The 22,599-nt window shown below is 40.2% G+C and overlaps 2 protein-coding genes across 6 annotated transcripts in view; one reads left to right on the top strand and one right to left on the bottom strand.

Annotated features, from left to right (window-relative positions):
* Positions 1–5,803: 5,803 nt before the first annotated feature.
* On the bottom strand, positions 5,804–13,597 carry smyd4 (SET and MYND domain containing 4). The gene is made up of 10 exons (XM_038709083.1): positions 13,368–13,597; positions 12,900–13,044; positions 12,346–12,435; positions 10,773–11,781; positions 9,721–9,972; positions 7,995–8,197; positions 7,699–7,846; positions 7,484–7,600; positions 6,169–6,292; positions 5,804–5,992 (listed from the first exon to the last, which is right to left on the bottom strand). Exons 1-10 carry the CDS (start codon positions 13,502–13,504, stop codon positions 5,869–5,871), a joined length of 2,349 nt encoding a protein of 782 aa, XP_038565011.1. The 5' UTR covers positions 13,505–13,597; the 3' UTR covers positions 5,804–5,868.
* Positions 13,598–14,027: 430 nt separating this feature from the next.
* The window catches only part of LOC119895247 (replication protein A 70 kDa DNA-binding subunit-like), a 39,520-nt gene continuing 30,948 nt past the window's right edge, over positions 14,028–22,599 (top strand). Inside the window, exons 1-8 of one of the 5 annotated variants that reach the window (XM_038708223.1) lie at positions 14,028–14,162; positions 14,688–14,735; positions 15,340–15,409; positions 15,672–15,780; positions 15,864–15,955; positions 16,047–16,145; positions 21,792–21,874; positions 21,929–22,074. In XM_038708223.1, coding sequence (XP_038564151.1) covers positions 14,130–14,162; positions 14,688–14,735; positions 15,340–15,409; positions 15,672–15,780; positions 15,864–15,955; positions 16,047–16,145; positions 21,792–21,874; positions 21,929–22,074 — 680 coding nt within the window. In that variant the 5' untranslated portion in view covers positions 14,028–14,129. Of the gene's footprint in view, positions 14,163–14,687; positions 14,736–15,339; positions 15,410–15,671; positions 15,781–15,863; positions 15,956–16,046; positions 16,146–21,788; positions 22,075–22,599 lie in introns of all 5 variants that reach the window. The other 4 variants (XM_038708222.1, XM_038708221.1, XM_038708220.1 and 1 more) reach the window with 4 other exon arrangements.

Genomic DNA, 22,599 nt, shown 5'->3' with positions numbered 1-22,599 from the left:
AAGAACCTCAAGCAGATTTCTAGACATGTGAGTATATGAGAGTAATTGCTACATGCTGTAATGAGCAAGGCTGAAGGGAGACTACTTATTAACAGGAGGACCAGCAAGCATTATCCCTGCTGAAGCATCTTTGAACACGACACCAAACCCCCCCTCCCCCCCCCACCGCCCTAAAGCTGATGCTGCACTCTTCTTGTGAAGCAAGAAAGTGAGAAGAAAGTTCCCTAAAATAAAGGATCACATTACATTAGGGAGAGAGGGATAACTGATGAAGGAAGCATGAGGGAATGTCTTCATCATCCATCCACGTTTCACCATGGTGCTGAAAATACTCGAGCCATTATGGCTGAGAACAGAGCGGGACATTTGCAGACAAAAGGAGGCATGGATAGATAGACAAGAAGGAGGGAGAGAATATCTTCCATTTATTACGGTGGGGGCTTATTAAAAATGGGAGACCATTATTTTTATCTGGATAGTAGCGAGAGGGATCTAATTTTAGCTTTTACCCCAACGGCTCGACAAGATAGCTCTACAGTTTTATGTGAGACTGATTTAGGACCCCAAATCCGACTCTGCCAAACCACTGCGTCATCAAACACAAAAGAGAAAAAAAAACATGTCCTTCTTATTGTAGTGGGGAAATATTGAAGATATAATGGCATGTGCAATAAATGTGAATAAGATAGTTTTCTCTTTGAAGTAATGTAATATGTTTTTAATGGTGCAGCTTGTCAACACCAATGAGATTGATCCAATGTATCTGACTTCTGAGTGTCCAGTATAAAGACTGACTCTGAATGGTGCTTTGCCTTTTACCTGAGACAGCTCTGTGTTGTCCCTTGTTATCATGCCCACTTGCAAGAGTAGAATAAAAACACAGAAAAGCCACTTTCTCTTTTTGTTTTATTATAGAATTTTCACCAGAGCTATATTTTCACTGGTTTGTCAGCTAAATATACTTTTATGGCAGTTGTGAAAAAAGAAAGAAAAAGAATTGCAGACCTTTTATTCTTCACATATTTAGTACCCCAGGTGGCAGAGGTGAATGCTGACACCACAGAATATAAACTAAGTAAATAAATAAATTCTCCCCAAGGGCGACTTTCCCCTCAATATTTTTTAATTTGCTTTCTGAGATTTGAAGCATGTCGCCTGGCTTATTGTTCCCTGGAGTCGGATGAATAATGTCAGCAATATTCAGCTTCCATATCTGGGAGAATCATAACAAGAAAGCAGACACAAGTCTCAAGAGAAAGTATTCCTCTATAGAGTATGCCAACAACAACAACAAGTTCTGTCGTTGTGGAAAATAATGTGATGACAATAAAACCAAAATTATGCAAAATAAAAACTTCACTTTGGGATTTAAATTACAAAAATTTAGTTTTGCGGGTATTTGGGCATAAATCAAGGTATTGCAAGATTCCTCCTCTGGGCAAAATGAATATCTGCACAAAAATTAATGGTAATCCTTCCAATAGTTGTTAAGATTTTTTACCACCCTCCCCCAGACTACCATAGATAAAAATGCTGAAGATTGGAGTGCCAATCAAACCGTAACCTCATATAGTTCATTACATTTACATTTACTCATTTGGTAGATGCTTATATCCAAAGCTACTTATATTTAAGGAATAACATACAAGCATCAACAAAGCATCAATACAGCAAGAGATCTACAAGTGACAATAGATACTAGTAAGAGCAGTGATAAATACTAGTAAGAGCAGTGATAAATACTAGTAAGAGCAGTGATAAATACTAGTAAGAGCAGTGATAAATACTAGTTCAAGCAGCTTAGTCACAGGTGTGTGACTGTGTCACAGCAAAGAGGACAGACTGTTTCAGGAAAGTGATTGCCGGTGGGTCACGTCTCTCATGCACAAGTGCCAAATTTAGCAAGCCCCCACCCGCACCACCCGCTACTGAAATTACACCAGCCCACCGACAAAAAGATTGTTATTCTCATTCAACCCGTAAGCCCTTCTCTCTTTTTTAATAATGATTTGGATGATGTTGAAATTGTAGCCTGCAAGTGCAAACAAAAACTAATGAATGTTACTATTTGTGCTCACAACAGAAACTGAGAACAACCAAGTCTTTCCAATCTGTTTTAAATACATCACTGTACTTTCACATCCAGTCTTGAGCGACTATTATTTACTGTCAGCCATTTCCATAATATTCAGTAATAACCTTGTGCCTGTGTGAGAGATGGGGATTTTATTTTTACATCAGGACCAGCCACATTACCATCATCTGCATCACATACCAGATGTCCTCTGACCGTAAGATACAGCATAGGAGGAGACCGCCTAAAGGAACAAATCCACCTAAAGGCAGATGCAGACATTGGAGAACTTGAGGGGGTCGGACCTCTCAGAGTGCTTAGTGAGGGTCAGGTTGAGAGGAAGGCAGCCGGAATGGAATGTTTTTGTACGATAAAGGTGAACATGAGACGCTCCAAAGGGGTCTGCATGGGAGAGTTTGAATTGTAGGTTGATAGACAAGTGGTGCCAATGGGCAATGGGCAGTTTGAATTGTAGGTTGATAGACAAGTGGTGCCAATGGGCAATGGGCACCACTCCAAAAAAAACCAAAAATGATCATAAACATCAGGAACCCACAACTTAGGTTTTAGTTTCGGGTTGTCATCTTTAAGGTTGTGTCTGAGCTTGACCTTTTCCCCAAAGCAAAAAGCCCAGAAAGGTAAGAAACATGTAAGAAGAAACTGAAGCCAGAATTGCCCTTGGTGGCTGTTCCACCAGTGTACGAATGTGTGTGAATAGTGAATGCGATGTAGTGTAAAAAGCGCATTGAATGGCCACAAAGAATAGAAAGGCGCTATACTTTACATTTACATTACCTGTGAAAATGAGAATATGTGAGTAATATATGCATTGATTTTGACCATTGAATCTTTTTAGCCATGCATGGCTCTGTGGACAGAAAAGTCACCCACTCCATCACTTTGGTCCGAAATTTCTCAACAATTATTGGATGGATTACCATACAGTTTTGCAACAATGTTCATATTCCCCAGAGGACGAAACCTACTGACTTTTATTGTAGCTTATGATCATTACTTTTTTTTTTAAGCTGCACAATTATAATGCTTTTAATCAATTAAGTTTAAAAAAAACACACGCTACTCACTGTACAGTATACTGTCTTTATATCGCAATACAAGTTTGTTTGCTGTTATTCAAGTGGCGACAGAGGCACTTTGTGATGATTTAACATAAGATCCGCTGGTATTACAAAGTTCTTTAAACCTGTGCCAAGTGAGGACTTCCCCGTCAGTGTTAGTCTTTTCTTTCTTTCTTTACCATTCCAGCCACACCTTCACAGTGAAGGTCAGAGTTCATCGTTATGGTTACAGCTGTGTTTATAATTCATGCAGCTGTAATGTTGATGACCCCGTGGCTTAGGAGACACACTGAGTCAGGCCAACTCAGCTGTTAGTAACTCCGGCGGTCTGTGTTACAGATATTGACGCAAGCATTGTCACAGAATACACACGCGACAGCTTTTTGTTTGCGGTCTGCCCAGTTTTGACTGCATTATGTATAGCAGGACATCTGATAACCACCCAGATCACAGCCACTGGAAATGGCCTAAAATGGCACCGGACAGTCAAATAGCGAACCTGCGATCAGATACTGGAGAAGTCTGCAGACTTTTTCAAGCTGGCTTTGTTTCTCTTTTACAATATTTTTAGTTTGCTAGTATTCTTCCTTTTTGAACATGAGCTCACATTTTCTCCCTGAGCTCCTGACTGAGGCACACATGACTTAGCTTACAAAAATGGAAGAACAAGCAAACCGAAATAACTCGAATGAGCAGTTTGTGTGATTTTAGATCTCGACGTGAACAGATTTTCAGTGCAAAGACAATTACAAGAGTTAAAACCATGAACAATGAAAAATGTAGCCTTTTCATATGAATGATCTTTCATCAGTGTGTTTAGAGAGGAATATTACTGGGTTTTAACATTCATACACTGTAGCTTTTAATATCTTCAGGCGTACTATGACAACTATGTTATCACAAGCTCTACATTAGGAGATGTTAAGCCGTATTAGCGAACATCTCCTATTGTGTGCTGTATCACTTTATGTCTCTGTAAGCAGTGTTATCTACATATGGCTCCATATTTACAGATTAGAAGATGCATCAGAGACTCTCCCACTGTAAGAAGACATTATCTGACACCTTGTTCACATATATGAATATACAGTTACAAACTGTACAAAGAGGAAAGTGCTCAGGATTTTCTAGGAGGGATTTGAGCAGGGAGTGGAATTACTTTATCAAGCCCAGTGGAATATAAAAATGAATACAGATGCATGATGCAGTCGGTCAATTCTCAGATTGAAAGAAGAGAAAAAATTTGTTTTAGAAAATACAACTTGGAATTACTTTGACTTTGTAGTTTATCATCCTGAAGTCATGCAGTTTGTATATATATATATTTGGCTGTTCAATGTGAACATTTGACTATTTGTTTTCATGAGTCTGTATGTTTTAAATGTACATGTCACATTTTTATGCCTTTCGAGTCCTCTGTGCTGTGAAATCATCAGAAGTCTACACAGTCAGAGAAAATAAAAATGTGCGACCTGCTCATAGTTCAGTCATAAAATCCCAGTGTCTCTCCTGCTGGGCTGCTGACAGTTTGACTGATGACTGACAGTAATGGAAAGTCATCACTGGAGTAAAGAACTTCGGAGCAGCCAACAGACCGGAGTCACGCTCTCCTCTGTTTCTATCACCCTTCTCCGCTTCCATCGCAGGTAGTTTGGTGGTTTGTGGTCATTTATTTAGACTTGTGGTGACAATCAGTAGGAAGCTGCCCTGTGGTGCCTTACAAGTTCACCGTTACACGACTCAGCTTCCTCTCCAGCAAGTTTTTTGTCTTGACCTTTACTTTCTGTAAGCACGTATCCACATCTGTCAGATTGGCGTCCCTCCAGATCCTGGTGATGTCTAACTGGCAGATGCCTCAGAAGTCCCAGCTGTGATTGAGATTTCATTGTCTTTGCTTAACAGCAGCTGTCCTTCATCTCTGAAAACCAACAAACCTCTAGAGCAGACCACACAGTGACAGGACCCCTTATTTTCTAGCTGTTTATGTGGCACGCTGGCATTTATTCCTCATCCACCGGTTACATAGAAGGTTACTAATTGATTACAAGTTGAGAGAGGGGGAAAAAACAAAAACCCTAACATAATGCTTCAATGGGCTCATAAAGACTTTTAAGCTGAAGGTATAAAGGTCTTGGGGGAGATGAGGTGGGGACTGTAGGTTCAAGAGTTACATCTTGCTTTCCGGCCATCCAAGCATGAAATTGAATTTGTCAGTGGATAACTGCTGCCACCTAAAGGTCAGATGACTACCCATGTGTGCGTGTGGTATCTAACGGTATTTGCAGATTTTATAGATAGACAACTTGCAACAGTGTAAACCATTTCTTGACCGCAGTCATGATAAACACACACGTTCACTTCAGTTTCATTTAGAGGAGTACATTCGACCTGGAAGCACCTGGTGGATAAGTTTCCTCACGCTGCAAGACTACCACTGAAGCATGAAATTAAAATTATTGATGGATACATTCTGACACCAAGAGGTCAGAGAGCCACTGTCAACTGCATGTGTGCCTGTGGCCATTTAGTAGCTGTGCAGACTCGCATCTCTCTTCTGAAACGGTATGCATAATACTGTATGTCAGTAGATACATGTCCACACACACACACACATATATATAAATGTCTGAAAACATACACAGAACATTGCTCTGATTTTGCAGTTCAAAACTGTGATTTTATTGTTAAGATTTTAACTCTTGTGTAGCAGTAAGACTACACCTGGAGACAGTCCTCCATAGCTTGCAGTTCCTGTAGTTCATGACAGCGAGGGCCACAGTGAAGGCAGAGGAGATGTCTGACCTTGGGGATAACAGAGAGAGCTGGGTCTCGGGCACCACTGGGAGAAGGAGAGGAGAAAGACACAGAGCAGTTATTTCTACTAATAATGTCTGTCAAAAACACAAAAATAGTAGGACTACAGTCAGTATTAGCTGTACAGTGGCATACTTCACAGCAGACATTGAAAACAGCACGCCCTGAAAATTTTCCTCTCTGTCAGTACAACTTACTCACCCATTGAAGTGTAGCTGAACTAATTTAAAGAGCTGTCGACCCAATTCAATGCTGTCTTCTCCGTACTGGGAGCCAATAGCTACAGCGCTTCGCTCCAGATGGGAGGCTGCATTGTTCCAGTCCCCTGCAGGAACAGCAGAAAAGAAACAAAGCAGTAAGAGGACTGAAACATCTTGACAAGGTAGAGCTAAAGGTCAGCATGATTTATTTGACACCCCTTGGGGTGTGTGAGAATTCTGGTTTCTTGGCTTTAGCTATATATCTGAAGAAACATGTGGCCAATCATCACTGTGCCTTGTTAGTGCTTCAGAGCACCAGTATCCAATATGGTACATTGGTATGAATTAGTTCTTCTTTCATGCTTTAATGGTTTTCTCTACTGTTATTTTGAGTTGTGAAAATCTACAGAGTGCACTGGTGGGTTAGAACTAGACCTTTTCAGGTGGCAAACCTCCAGAACGTTAGCATTAACATGCTCAGCCAAACAGTAGGGATGTCCATAGTGCATCTTTATCAATTGTTTGAAACTTTCATTGACAGTAAAGTTGGTATTGCTAAAAATATTTGTAACAAAAGCTGAATATTGGAATACAAAGTTTTCTTAGTTTAAACTGTTGTAAATATGATCAAACTAATGTTATCCCTTTGTGCATTTGATGAAATGATTAAATGAGTGTGATTTTGTGGACGGGGAGACACACACACACACACACACACACACACACACACACACACACACACACACACACACACACACACACACACACACACCACACACACACACACACACACACACACACACACACACACACACACACACACACACACACACACACACACACAGTGAGGTAAGTAGGACATCACAAGAAGATAATCTATCACCCAAAAGAAACACAGTCATGCTGTTTTGTTGCACCACCACACACATGAGCAAGCCTGGATGCACTATATATGACTTTTCAATATTTTTATTGCACCGTTATTTCTATTTATTCCTCTAGATATGCAATCAAAACAAGGCTTTTATTTCACTTCAGCTGAGACAAATCTATGCAGAATGTTTGGTTGATTCTTCTACTATTAATAGACATGTAAAACTTCTGGGTGGGATTGTTTGTGTGGACCATTAACCCAGTTTTTATGAAAATATATGTTGATATCCTGCCAACAGAACTGAGCACAAACATGACCTCTCCAACTCTGCTAGTGAAGGTAAATCTACCTAAACAGACGGGCACTCGAATGCCGCATGAAACAGTAGGGGTGCATTAACCACATGGCTCATATGCAAATAATCAAGCTTTGTTATTCTCACCCATTGTAGCATATGCTCTCGCCGTGGCATCTGACAGCTCCCCCTGTAGTGGGTGTGTCCCTGCAAGGATCAGTCCAGACTGACACTGAGTCCTTCTCAACAGTCTCAGAGCCTCATCTAAGGGAGAGCAGAAGATTAACATGGAGATGTTACAGAGAGCTCCTGAACAAATGGCAATGAGACATTAATGTATCTGCATACTGTATCACAGCCACCTGGCCTCTCTCTCTCCATGAGGTCCACAGCCTTCTCCAGGTTGACCCTGATCTCCTGCAGCCTGTGGCTCACTTCAGCTGTAGACATAAGATGACCACAGGATGACTGTGAACATATAAATCCTGTTCCTCTGTCCTCACTGCTTTTCTGAAAATCATATAAAGGGTCTCAAATCATTAAGATGGAACAGTAGTATGGTAAATCTCAAAAAAGGAATTTATCAATAAGAAGTACAATTAATCATGAATAACTGTAAAAAGAACAACAATCCACAGAAACACTGAAGTACACCTACTTTGAGGGAGCCTTTGCACTTGCCACACAAAAGTCCAGACTCATGTAGTCTGCCTCCAGCATCTGACCAGTGCTGTCTACCTTCTGTACCCTCCTCCTGCTCCGGCTGCTGCAGAGTGCAGGCCTCGCACTGACACAGGAAATAATACTGTTCCTGCAGGAGATGCCGGCGTTCCTGGGTTGCCATCCTACTGCTATGAGGACCTGGGGGAGAAAGGTATAGGGGTTGATAATAGCACAACATCACAAGTTACTGTATAACGCACAAGATGAAAAGTAAGTAACAACACTGCAAACCGGAAGCAATGACACACTGATTTTAGTGTAGAGTTCTTTAATTGCTGCATATCAAAAAGTAATGATGTTTTAGTAATTATCATAGAAGCTGCCAGAGCATATTTATAAAATATAAACAAAGGTTATCAGTACATTTCACACAACCAGAGCTCTTAAATAGTTCATGCAATATAGATCATTTACTGGGATGCAACCTTTAAAGGTTCAGTGTGTAAGTTTTAGTGGCATCTAGTGGTGAGAGTAGTGAATTGCAACCAACTGCTCACTGTGCATTCACGCGCTCCTCGAATGGTCCCATTTCCCATTAATTCTATTGGCATTCCACATTCATTAATATAATATCAGCAGTGAAAAACCTAACTTTGTACCTTTTCTCCCTGAGGTTGTACATTATATCAATTTAATTTCTAAATACAACAACTAAAAGGCGCTGAAAACTGTCAACATAGTGTCCTCTTTTAAAATCTTTATGTAATATAGATGTCTGTGAAGGTTCTCAGTCATCCAGGTCATAGTTATCCAACGAAGGTTGAGGTCAAGGGCAACTGGACTTGGTAGAAGATACTAGAAGACTCTGCCATTTCCCTACCAGTCAGTCAGAACTGAAGAAGTCTCTTAGATGAGGGACGAAACGTCTTTTAGTATCTTCTACCAAGTCCAGCTGCCCTTGACCTCAAACTTCGCTGTATATGTAGACTACCTCTGGCAAAGGTTTATTATTTATGTCTTTTTATATATCTGTATACTGTTCTGTATATCTCTTCATCTCCACTATTTGTCAAAGTTTCACTTCTCTGGTTACTTTTAATAAAGCAGACAACTACTACTACTGCTTCTTCTCCTCCTTTGTACGTATTCAGCGTAGTGACAAAACACACTCTGTAGAGCAATTTGTCCGTTTGGGCTACTGTAGAAACATGGCGGCGCAACATGGCGACGTCCATGTAAGGAGATCCACGATGTATGTAGATAGAAATGGCTCATTCTTAGCTAATATATACGTAATTATGTAAGGTCTTTATACACCAACAAAAACATAGTTATGTACATTATACAGCATTTCTGTCAATAGATCCTTCCAAATATTACACACTGGAATTTAAATAATACAAACAAAAAGTCAAAAGTAAAGACAGTGAACGATATCCAATAAAGACAAATCAAACTAATTAAGTTAAACAACAAGAAAATGTTCGTCTAAGTGACTTACAACAAAGGATACTCAATAAATCCTATTCACATGAAACATTTGATAACTGACACATTCCCTCCTCTTCATTTCTCTCAGTCTTCAGGACAATGATTTAACATTACACTTATCCAGAGAGCCTACCTGTTTTGCTATGCTCCCATGTATCTGATGAAATATGTCAGCACCTTCACGATCCCTTTACACTTGTTCAACTTTGAAAAACGATGTATTTCCTTACCATAGCAGTGAAGGATCTCTTGGCCAGGAGTAATAACTTTGGCTGCTCTGACAGTTGCTATGACTCCGTGGGCTGTGCTTGTGAGCTCAGCTACGCTCTCGCTGAGGTCTGCAAGCAGATCTGAATTTGTTCCAGTGCTCAACACCAGGCTGGTGTTGGGACAGCAGGAGTGATTCAGAAGACTAAGAGTTGGAAATATCGCCGTAGCAATGCGGATTTCCCTGCTGGACTGCACTGGCGAGTTTGCTGCTCCTGTGAGATGGAAGAAGTGGAAAGTGAAGGTCATTATGCAACTGAACAAGAACAAGAACATTCATGCAATTACTGAAAAATATATAATTCTTCTATAGTGGATTGTCCCACAGTATAAGCAAGGATAAAGTTACAGTAGAGCTAAATCAATCACCAGAAAATTTATCAACAACAATTTAGTTAAATGCCCTAAAATCACTGGTTCTAACTTCTCATATGTCAATGTTTGCAGTTTTCTTAGTCTTCTATGATAATAAACTGAATAACTTTGAATTCTGGACTCTTTGTCGGACAGAAACAATCTTAATATGTCAACTTATGCTCTGGGAACTTAAGATTTAAAAAGAAATCTTACATTTTATAGACCAAACAATGCATTGATTAATGAAGAAAGTAATTGTGAGCGTGATCGATAATGAAAATACTTGCGGACATAAATCACAGAACAATTCAATCCTTATTTAATTTCATTCTCACTAATTTTAACAACACATGGTTGATAAGTAAAAGATCACATTATAGAGCTAGAAGGAGAAAAGAAAAATACAACTTTGCAAAGTCATAACAATGCAAGTCGTCCTCTGAAAATATTTCTTTCAGGTCTTTGAAGATAAAAAAAAAAAACACTTTTAAACCTGTGGAATCCTCTTTAGTTGTGACATCCATTCCTTTTCATACTGATTTACTCAAAAAACAAACTGCTTTTATGTTTCGGACCTTGAGGCACAGTTAGGATTTTTTATTATGCCAAAACTTGAGGCAAGGTGATTACACTTGTGAAATCTGTGTGTGTGAGTTACCCGTATCTTGCAGCGTGACGATTGCCTGGGCGTTGCACCTCAACTGCAGGACGTGCCTCAGAACTGCACTTCCCAGCAGCCACAGCTCCGAGCTCCAATTCACGATACCTCCCTTCTCTTCTGGTGAGAGGCCGTTTGCCCCTGAGGGTCTGCTGAGGTCCCAAGATGCAGGTGGAGGTCCTGCCTTGCTGAGCTTTAGATAGAGTGTTGCTACGGTAACCGCACACAGGAAACGCAACTCGGGGCTGTGACGATTCAGGTGGTGCAGCAGGTGAAACACGCTCATGTAAGAGTCACCAAAGCATGAAGTATGACATGGATAGGAATCACTGGACTCTCTGTTTTGACAGCTTGACTCTGACTTTGTGTGCTTGTCTCTGATTGCATCCGTGGCCATTTGGATGTTTTTTAACCCCGCCTTTAGTGTTACCCTCAGAGCAAGCTGTGACATCACACCCATCACCGTCAGATCTGCTCCCAGTAGACACTCCCAACGGTGATGTTCTTCCCAGGCATCTCGCTGACAGGAAGTTGAACAGTATCGGCTGTAACTGCAGCCCTCACACGGCACAAGACACAGCGTCTCAGTCAAACACCTGTGACAGCGCCTGTGCTCCATCCCAAACAACTCTCCTCTCTCTTTGTTCTGCCTTCCTTCCTTCCCCTTCACCTCCTCCATCCCTGGTATAAGGACACAGCTGTATGGCCTGTCATTGAGGATCACCTCCCCAGCTGCTATTCTCTCTGCAGCCACCAGGTGTCGACCTTTCTCCAGGCTGAAGACAACTGCAGCTTGAGGACAAATCCCAAATTTGAGAAGTCCAAAAGATGCCTTTTTTACTCTGTCTGGACCTTTATGACTTTCTAAGGCAGGATTATGATGAACCTCTTTTACCTTTTGATCTACAGACAGGTGCTTGAGGCTCTGTGTGCGGCGGTCCTCCAGTTTGTGTAAAAGATGAGAGGGATAGCCGTTAATTAAAGCTTTGTCAATGTCATCAAGGGATTCCTGAGGGGTGAAAAAAAGAAAGTTAAATAATAAAACTGCTTTGGCATATTTCCTTATTTATGTGCTCTCACCGACAATAATTGGTCGTCCCACCCCCAACCTGTCAGACCTCAACAGTAAAGCCACCAAACACAAAGCACAGACTATTGCACACGACCCCAGTCAGTCACCCCCTCAACCCCTTCTTCACACTGCTTCCAGATACAGGATACAGGTCTCTGGACTGGAAACAGGTCTTTTACAGCAGAAGCTTTGATTACTGCCATCGCATCCTTAAGCTTCCCTGCGGTGACTGTTATGTGTCCTGTGTATGCTGTATGCTTACTGTATGTATATGTATTTTGCTTGTGAGGCTATGTACAGACTGTACAGACAAAATTCCCCAAAAGATGCAGTCAGGTGCTGTTCAAACTGATCACACAATGAAAACACCATCTGTTAAACTTCCACAGGCTCATCTTCAGTCCACTCCAATAAAAGCACAACTGGTTCTAACAGGTTTTGATGATGCCATAAGTACGACACTACCTCATTCTTTAAACACTGAAGATGGCACCATCTCACCTGATAGTGCTGCAGATGGTAGAGCGCAGCAGAGCGGTTGGCATAGCACAACGACAGCTGCTCCGAACGTTGGGGAGCAAAACATATGCCCTGTCATGACAAGAGACAAAGAAGCTGGATGGTGATGCATATTAATTAGGACTGGCTGGCATGCCATGTTTAAGGAATGCTGTTTTATAATCCCAAATGCATTTCTACATTACTGTTCTCAAAATATCAAACAATATATATTTACAGTACTAGTATTATTTCCAGCAGGTTTTTACAACTTTATCAGATGACTAACGTTTACTATTGTAGTGCATCAGAACTACATTAAATGTATTGGACAGCCTTCTTCTACTGATCCCATAACTAAAAAAAATCAACAGTAAAAAAACCCACCAATGTAATAAGATTTTTAAAAGTCAGATACAAATCATACATAATCAAAAGCTTGCTAGCATTTTAAAAGGAAAGGTGGACTTTAACACAATCCAGTGTTTGATTGTAATGTGTTGAAGTTTATATTTTCTGGATCATATGGAACAGTTAGAATATTATTGTGACTTCACCTGTGAGTAGTGCAGAGCGGCAGCTGTGTAGTCTCTGGTCTTGAAACTAGAGTTGCCCCTCTCCCTGCATTTGGCTGCTTGCTCTGTGTGCTTCTGTACAGAGTGTCCTGCAGAGATTGACTGCAGGAAGTCCAGATCATCTTGGCTATAAAAGAGAAATGGATACCATTATAGAAAAACCCTCTCTATGATCAACAACTAAATTAGTGCCTCTGTGTTCAAAATGTTCCCCAGCAGCAGAGAAGTTGGGTTTATTATTTACAGACCAGTTCCATGGAAACTCCTGTTCACTTTAGCCAAGTGAATATAACTTGTAGTTCCATCAAAAACAACGCTATGTCCCCAAATGTTTGATTAAAACAGTCCATTTGTAATGATTGATGGCCCAAAGAACTTTATTTAGAATTTATTTGGAAACCCATGAGCACTAAACTACAGAAGTAAGCTAAGTTAGCTAGCTTTACTCACGTTGTCAGAGTTAGGCTACATTTGAAAACATCATCTATTTCAAGCAGGGATGTAAAATGTTCCTTTAGCTCAGGGTCGAGTCCGGTCCATTTCTCTGCAACATGTTCTTGCCACTGAGGACACGGAAGATCCATCATGAACTATAAGTGAACCACATAAGCACCGAAGGGCAGTTTTTGTTTTTTTTTGAGTCCGTGCGCCAGCTAGCAGCGGTCAGAGAACCACAGTCAAGTTAGCGTGGGTCAACAAGGAGTTTCCGACTACAACCTTCAAAATAAAACCCATACCCTAAAACCCTGTTGCTCTCGAAGGAAAATCAAGTAGGTTTTAGCCTCTTAAATCCCTTACAATGCTTTTCATGAGGCTTCTTTTGCTGTGAATGAATTACTCACAAATCCAGACGTTTATGTCAGTTCACTTTACCTTACGTTTTCAACCTGAGCTGAGCTACTTTACATTACATTTTAAATTACAAATGTGGTGTCTTTACATTTCTAACTGCAAGGTTTAGAGTGACGTGAGTTCAATTATCTATCATTTAAAAAAAATACTTCTACAAGTGCTGTGCTACAAAATCAAATTTACTCCTTTATGTTGAAGGCAGACATTATGCATATCCGGTTAAATATGTTTTGACAGTTGTTTTGCAGTTTCAGAAGTATCGCCTGTCTCGTTTCTCTCGCGATAAGATCCTTACCTTTAACAGCTGCGCAGGAGAAAACACAGTCTGTTGGTTTTGACTAACCACTTTACCTAAGAGACATGAGTGTAAAACTCACACAGGGCGCAATTCGCGTAAGCAAATATATAATATAACGTTATGAGTGTTGTTTTTTTGTCTGGAGTCGATGTCTTGATGCTGGATAGCAATGTAGCTAGTTGCAGCTGCTAGCACCGTGAGCTAACGAGATTTAGGGGTGCAGCTGTATCAACATTAACGCTAGTACCATTACAGGAACATTGTTGTTTTAAATAAAAGTCTGATTGTTAGTTTCTGTTTTTATGAGGTAAAAGAAATGCAGGCTTGTTTAATTTATTTAAATGTTAACGCATAGCAATGCATTAGTGATGTGGTTAGACTTCCCAAATACTTGGGGTCCAGCAGGTAACGTTAGTTGATGGGAAACAACAGGACGGTGTGATCAAGTCCAGTCCACTAATGCTTAACATGCTAGAGGCGGTACAAAAATGTTTGTCACTTCATTAATCTCCAATTAATATTACTGTAACTGTAACTTTGCATTAGCACCATGTTAATGTGATGGGACAGGATGGGGACAGGCACTAGATACTAACAAATCCATGTGTGTTATTGTCTAGGCCCTGCTCACCGGCTCAGAGTTGAAAGATCCCGTGCTGCAGATGCTGGTAAGTGCATTTAAGGAATCCACTTGACCAACCAATCCAGCTATGTTGTATTTCAGACTACACCATAGAAGTGTGAAATATAGATAGACCAGAGTCTACTTTTAAAAGATCCAGGCATGTTTTAAGACATGCGTTTAGAATAATATGTTCTGTCTTAAATGGGTTTTCCCACATTGTTGCCCCTCATTCAAACATCAGTAATCTCTGAATATGGAAATATGTGGGACAAAAGATGTCTCCAGTTTTTAACACCTAACCCTACTCAGGGCATCCAGTGGCCTAGTTGTTAAAACCCATACCATGTACTCTAACCATTGCTGTCAATGCAATTTCCTGTCTTTATCTGTGCTGTCACTATCGAGTATGTAAAAGGCAAAATTACAAAACATAATGACAATTTAACATTAATATTACAATTTGAATAATTGTGTCCTCGCATGGTGAAAGATGATTATATGAAGATTATTATTGTTAAAATGACTTTGTTATTGTCCTCTTACACAGGGCAGTTGGAACTGTCAACTGTCCAGTATCATGATGAGCCTGATACTTTAAACCTTTGTTGTTTTGCTATAAAATCCTTCCTTCCCTCTGTGTTTGTTAGAAGATCTGTAAGGTCGCTGCAGGTTCCAGGTTCAGGCTCATGATGAGCGATGGTCAGCACTCATTGTCTAGTGAGTATCTCGCAGTAGCCAGAACACTGTCAGACTGTGGTTTTGGTTTGCCAAATGTACACATGGTCTGTTTTGTTTTGGCAGCAGGTTGACAGACAAATATGTTATGTCCAACAATGTTAATATCATAAAAATGTCCAAAAGCAGTGCTAAGGAAAATTTGTAACTCAGAAGATAATCAAGTAAACGTGGTAGATACGTCTGTTGAAATATTTTTTTCTAAGATGTACATGAATATATTTGGATATGTATGTGTTTGTAGCATTCCTGCTGGCCACACAGTTACACGATCTGCTAGAAGAGAACCTCCTGGTTCCCAACTGCGTGTGTAAGTTGAAGAAGTTCGTCACCAGCACACTGGCAGATGCCAGGTATGTGTTTACCTCTTTCCTCTCCCTTCTTTCGCGTTTGCTGCATGTAATCCCCTTTAGCCTTATTTTTTACCTTCCTCCAGGACTGTGGTGACTGTGATGGACATGGAGATATTGCAGTCGGCCGAGGAAACTGGAGGCACGATTGGGAATCCGGCTCCATATAATAGAGAGGGTATGGTTCTTCTTAAAAGGCGCATGCATTAAACTAGAAGCAGTAATAAACAGCCTCAGGAGGTTTGTTATGATGTTTGTTCAACTTGCAGGTAAGACGTCCTCACCACAGAGCTCACCCTCAAGTACCTCTGTTCCAGCATCCCCTCCATCTGCTTCAGTACCTGGACCCTCCTATAAGAACAACAGCAGTGAGTGTCCTGTCAATCATTTTTATAAATCTTTCTCTTGTCCTCTCAGTTATTACACATATATGCTGTGACAATTAATAGTGCTATGATAATAATAAACCTGCTGTTTTATTTCTGATACTTTCTTTTGTCAGTTTTTGTCAGCTGGGACAAATTTCATTTTCCTGACCGTTGTTTATCAGTCACTGCTTGGCACAAGTATCTTCTCATGCTAGCGGCTTCTCATTCTCAGCAGCAAGCATAACATATAACAAATCTTGACTAATGTTGAGCAGTATCACAGTTTAAATAGGCTATGTATATTCTACCTGAGATTTTCCAACTAGAGCAAAAGGAACAGCAAGTTCCACTTGATTACAACGTTTTCTACAGCCAACAAATTAGATGACTTTATCTTTGATTTATTGATTACGGCACTGACATTTTTGATATAGCAAAAATATGCAACAGCTAAACCTTTGATTTTAATTTACAAGTGAGCAGCATGGGGCTGATTAAGTACATGCTACCAGTCGTCATTTAGTTTAAAAAAATTTTTTGTGCCTTCCGAATCAGTGTTTATGGTAGTACCAAAAATATATATGGATGCTCTCCAGAGCCACTGCCTGCAAGGCATTCGATGTCTGAGTAAATCATTTTTAAACACAACAAAACTATTTACCCTCAGGCTTTCAGTTCATGGATATTACATGTCATATAGATTAATACTTCTTATTTGGAGTGCAGATTCCAGCAATTAAATACCTCACCAATATAAACAACTTTTAATTTCTTCATTTAGCAAAGTCAGACATAATGAGCATTAGGGCTTAGGGCCCAACCTGAAAACAGTTTTGTCGATTATAAGTCGCAGAATTTATTCTTTAACTCCTGAAAATTTGTTCTCAAAGAGGACCAAATCATATTTACGAATAGTAACAAGACATCAGGGAAGCGATTAGGGATCGCTTTTAAGTAATAACTAATTCATCAACGGTTTGGGCTCTGTGAAATGTTAGCTTCTAAGTTAGATAATGACTTATTGTGTTGTTATTTTTAACAAACCTCTGCTCCTCAGAGTTCATTTGTTAGTCTCTGATTTTAACATTTAAGTGTTTTGTTGATTTGTTTACACCAGTCATTGCCATTGTGGTAAGAACCGAATGGCAGTTTCAGCAGAAAAGGATATTTTAGGAGTTGGCTAGATTGTGGTTATTTTAGAGAAAAGGGGAATAATTTGACAAACCCTCATTTTACCAACAGAGGGAGCCATGCACCCTTAAGAGACTGGTGCTGCTGAATGATTTGCAGTCCTCTCACTTTTGTTTCTCCTCAATACTGTGGGAGCCATGATTTGGGACCAACAGAGTCTTTGTTGTTCAGTTTTCACTCTCATTTACCATACTACACTTTAACCAGCACTATGGATTAAAAAGTAAATATTGGTTTTCTTTCCTTTTGATATTCATAGCATTTCAGTGTTCAAAGGCAGTAGTCTGAGCGTGGGTTAAGAACTAGAAGAAATGGGATCATAAGGCACAGCGTGATTTTCCAGCCAGTTGAAGGTAGCCACAGAAAGTGCCAAATTATTGGAAGGCAGTTCCTTCAGTTTAAGTGCCCTATTTTCATATCACATTGTGCACTTCACGATCATATTTTACTGCTCAGCTGTCAGAGCGGGAAACTATCTTGTTGCCCACTGGCCACTGCAGCGTGGAGAGTCCATAACTCTCACCTTTCACTCTTTTACCACCAACCACATATTTATAACAAAATAGGACCTCCAAATTATGGTTGGCTTTCTGCCAAAAAGTCTGCTGCCATGTATCATGCCTAAAATAGCCTGTGTTTTATTGGCTCTACTTTTATTAGCTTAGCCTTTGTTTCACTCTGTTGTTTTATACCTCAGATTGCTCTCAGCATTGACCTTGATTTTGTTATGTGGCAGAAACATACCAGTAGTCCTCCTCTGTTGAGGATGTAGGCGTGTGGGTGGATAATGAATGCTTGGTATATATTGTGTTTGTGTATGTGCAGGGGGGTGTGTTGTGACTGAGGGAGCTTGTGTGGGCCGATGGCTCCTCCAGTTCATGGCTTCATGAATATTGTGTTGTGGACTGAATTCCCTTGTAGCGATGCACAGATGGAGGGAGGGAGAGAAAGTCAACTAATTTGACTCAGCAAAGATGAGGCTCTGCATTAAATAGTTCACCAGGCTCTCTTTGTATCCTTTGAATCATGTTACCTCAGAGATTTCCCGCCAGATACAGAAAACCTGCTGCTCTGTTTAATTGTTCTGTCGATGAAATGGTCGTGCATTCCTCTTTAACGCCAAAAAAATAAGCCTTCTAAAAGTCTCAAAGTATTTTCTCCTGCTGAATGTGGCCAAGTGTTTGATTACTTTTTCAATATGTTGTAAATTGCATTTTCAGTAAGTCAATAAATTTGTTTGCATTCACAAGATTGCTAAATGCCACAAATTGAGTGTTTCCAATGAGCTGTGGGCGATGTAATGACCAGGGAGGCTGCTGTTTATTTGAGGACTGAAGTCTGTGAAGATCCCCGAGTGCTTCCATTTGGCTAACATTGCTCCTTTCTTCCTTCGCTCATGTCTTTTCCTCCTGTTGTCCAGCGTGGATGCGAGAGAGAGAGAGAGAGAGAGAGAGAGATGAAAAGATGGAGGAGTTGTATTTACCAAACGACATCCTCGCTCACTCCAGTATCATTTTAACGAGGCAGCTACTATTCATGATTCACAACATCTCAATGGTCCTATAATGTGTAGAAATAATGAAAAAACAGTTTTAAAGAAATCACCTGATGCCTAATAACTGCTGCTCCCATATTAAAGATCTATTGCTGTGTCAGAGCATGATTGAAAAAGCAGCAATAGACAAATACATTTGTTTATTACTGAAAGAATAGAACAGACAAGCAGGAGCACGGAAATAAAATCAGCCAGTTTTCAGGCTCAGGCTGGATATAACATGACTAATAATAACCGTAACTGTGCAGCTGTTTAGGACAATCATTTTTCCTGAATAAGCCAAGATACACTTGGAGCAGGAAAGACTGATGGCTGATGGAGAAAATTTGTTATTTCTATGATTCATTCATGATTGAGATTCAGAAAGACATCCAATTATTTTTATTTTATGGATAAACAATAAAAAATTGTTGAATCTGCCGTTGGCGCTATTATTTGTTTCTACAGGCAGTTTGCACAATCTACAGTCCTTCACTCATGAAATAATATTAATATTACAATATTGCCGTTTCTACAACAGTTCATCGGCCCGCCTCTTTACTTTCCCATCTGATCAGCTGACCAATCCCTCAACAGAATCTGACGGAAACGGTGTTGCTGTCCAGATAACAACTTCCACTAGGATACACCTGTGGTTCCTCGCTCCTCTCTCCCCACTCCTTGTCTTCCCTGAGAGGTATTTAAAGATCGGAACATCTCTGATTACGGCAGACCTTGATCAATTTCCTGGTTACGGGTCAGAGGACAGAGGAGTGAGGACAGGATGAAGCATAATTAGCTGAATGGAAAGCGAAGCCTATCACCTCCGGGCATCCTGTTCTGTAGTGAGCCCTGACCTTTGATCCTCAGAGTTGAAGGATGTGGTCAGAGAACATTTTTGCTCTGGTGTCAGCAGAGTTCGAAGAAATAAGCATATGTTTATAATGATTTCAGCATGCCTTGTTAAGCGGTGTCAGTCACAAGTGACATCATACTCATACATAATAAAAAAAGCATACAAATTTGAGTCACAACACTGATATTCTGAAATGTTTACACTTACTGCTGAAGGTCTAGTTGTTTTTTGAGTCAAAGTTCATGACACAGTAGTCACAGGCAGTTCTGTGTTCCCATTTAAATATTCAGCAGCAGCTATCCTTGAAATAGACTACCTTCAAACTGCTTCGCAGATAATATTTAAATTCCATAAAGAGATCTGCACTTGCTGAAGTGCAGTTAAGAAAAAATTCATTATTCATCACTAACCATTCTCTGCAGGTTTCCTTTGTCCTCACAACTCTTTCCCTTTCCTCCTCTTCTCTCTCTCATAAACACACACACACACACACACACACACACACTCTCTTTTACAAGATTCCTTATTCACTTTCTCTATTTACTTCTTATTTGCCTGTCTATATATTTTTGTCTTCCTACAGTATCCTCACCACCAAGCGTTCCTCACAAACGGGGGCTGTTGAAAACAGTATCTGCATACATATCAGGACTCTGTACTGATCTTAATCACAAAAAATGAGGATCCTTGATGAACCTCTGTGCCCCTATCTTGCTCTGTTCTTCACCCTCCCTACCTATCATCTCCCCTTCTCTTCTTTCGCTACCAGATCCTTCCCTCTACCACTCTATTCGGATAGCGTGTGTATGAATATTGATGTTAATTACCCCTCGCCTGAAAATAGCGGTTCAGTCTGTGATTTCCCCAAGGAATTTGCTCATGACACATACACACACACACACATACACACCTGCAGAGAAGGATATCACAGAAGTGAGTGTTTGTTGTGCTCCTGAACAGGAGCTTAAGTCAGGGGAGTGCTCTCTGTGGAATTGCGTCTTTTTATCCCTGACAATTCTTCCCTCAAATGTTGTTACTCAATATGGCAGATCATTCATGCCAAAAAGAGGCATAAAATATATTTTGACAACAGCCAACTATCCAGCCTGAATCACTGCTGATAGGGCTGATGCTACTTTATTGTGGGAGGTGAGATAACACCTTGTGATTCTGTGGGCTGGTCCGGACTGTTTAAGTTTGCTGGCATTGTCATTTGTGAAAAAAAAAAATAAATAAAGCCGAGAGAACTTTATACTTAACTTTTTTAGTAGTTATGGAGTTTTATTTGTATGTGAGAATTTATATTAGGTCTGAGATGAGTAAGTGTACACCTATCCAAGGCATATAATAACGTTCAGGGGTCAAAGTACATGTGCATCGTTTTCTTTCAAGTATTACACATCAAAGGGCCGCATCAAAGTACATCCGTAAAAGAGTTGCCACTGAAAGGCTCAGATTGTTATGGTCAAGTTGCAGTGTGGGTAATGTAAGCACCATTATTAAGTAACTGTCAGTATTTATACTTTTTCTTTTAATTGCCCATCATGGATGTGACAATGTGACATACTCTTAATTGTTTAATCTCATAATATATTAGTGACAATGACATGACTAAGTACAGTATCAAGTATTCGGTTCTCTGAGCAGTTCTCACAAACAAATTGCATTGCTGTACCTATACACATATTTGTAGGGCTGTAGCTCACAAGTATTATCATTATTGATTAATCTGTTTCAGTTTTTAAAACAAATTGTCTTAAAATTTGTCAGAAAACACTGAAAGATACTCATCACAAAATCCCAGAGCCCAAGCAACATCTTCAGTGTTTGTGTTGCTCGACCAGTACTCTAAAACCCAAAGATATTAAATTTACAATGAAAGAAAAGAGGAAAAAAAACAGCAAATCCTCACAGCCTAGAACCTGCAAATGTTTAATGTTTTTGCTTACCAAAATTGTTTTCCACCTCTGTCAACTAATCAATTAGCTAATGTTTCACTACTAATTTGCCATTGTGTTAATTTGAACTACTACTCCTATAAGTATCTCACTCTGTTTCCTAGCAGCCCTTTTTACTCCCAGAGGACGTGGAAGAGGTTTTGTGGGAAAGTCGCCCATGAAGGTGTCGCCGTCGCCGTCGCCCATGAAGGTGTCGCCGTCACCGTCGCCCATGAAGGTGTCGCCGTCGCCATCGCCCATGAAGGCGTCGCCCATGAAGGCGTCGCCCATGAAGGCGTCGCCCATGAAGTTTTCACCCATGAAGTTTTCACCCATGAAGGCTACCAGCACTTCTCCAGGTCCTTCATTAAAAGTGATTCCTATTGCTCACCTCAACCCCTACCAAAGCAAGTAAGTTTTAAGTAAGTGTGCATCCATGTTTGCATGTGCTTGCTTACATAAATGCGTATGATTTCTGTAAAAAATTTTAGACACGACTTAAATTATGTAGTCAATAGTTATAAAGCACTGAACCTGACTTAAATGTATTTCCTCCCGAATTCCAGACACACACTCTACTATATTCGTTTCTGATTTCATTTTGATTTTCTTCCCCCCTCTGCTCATTTGTCAGCTAAACTACACTGAACAAACTGTGTACATAGAGAAAGTCTCAGAGCTTTGAGTTCAGCTCATGATGAATGGGGGCAAAAACAAACATGCTGTATTTATAATTTTTTTCACTGTATTTCCTCTCATGTTGTGACTCTGCTTGCTGCCATCTCTGAGTAGCACTTTGGGGCATTTTGGAAATGTGTGTACCATGTGTTTGTGCATGCATGTGTGAGTGATAATTTTTTTCTACATCAATGCATGTGGCTCTGGATTCGTGCGTGTGCATGTTAGCCAGCCCATCTGCATGGAAATGAAATGAAA

Source organism: Micropterus salmoides, unplaced genomic scaffold, assembly GCF_014851395.1.
Source record: "Micropterus salmoides isolate LMB-PRFRI ecotype aquatic unplaced genomic scaffold, ASM1485139v1 Ms_hic_scaffold_9, whole genome shotgun sequence".
Lineage (NCBI taxonomy): Eukaryota > Metazoa > Chordata > Actinopteri > Centrarchiformes > Centrarchidae > Micropterus > Micropterus salmoides.
The sequence above is the reverse complement of the archived record's forward strand: the minus strand, read 5'-3'. Positions and strand labels throughout refer to the sequence as shown.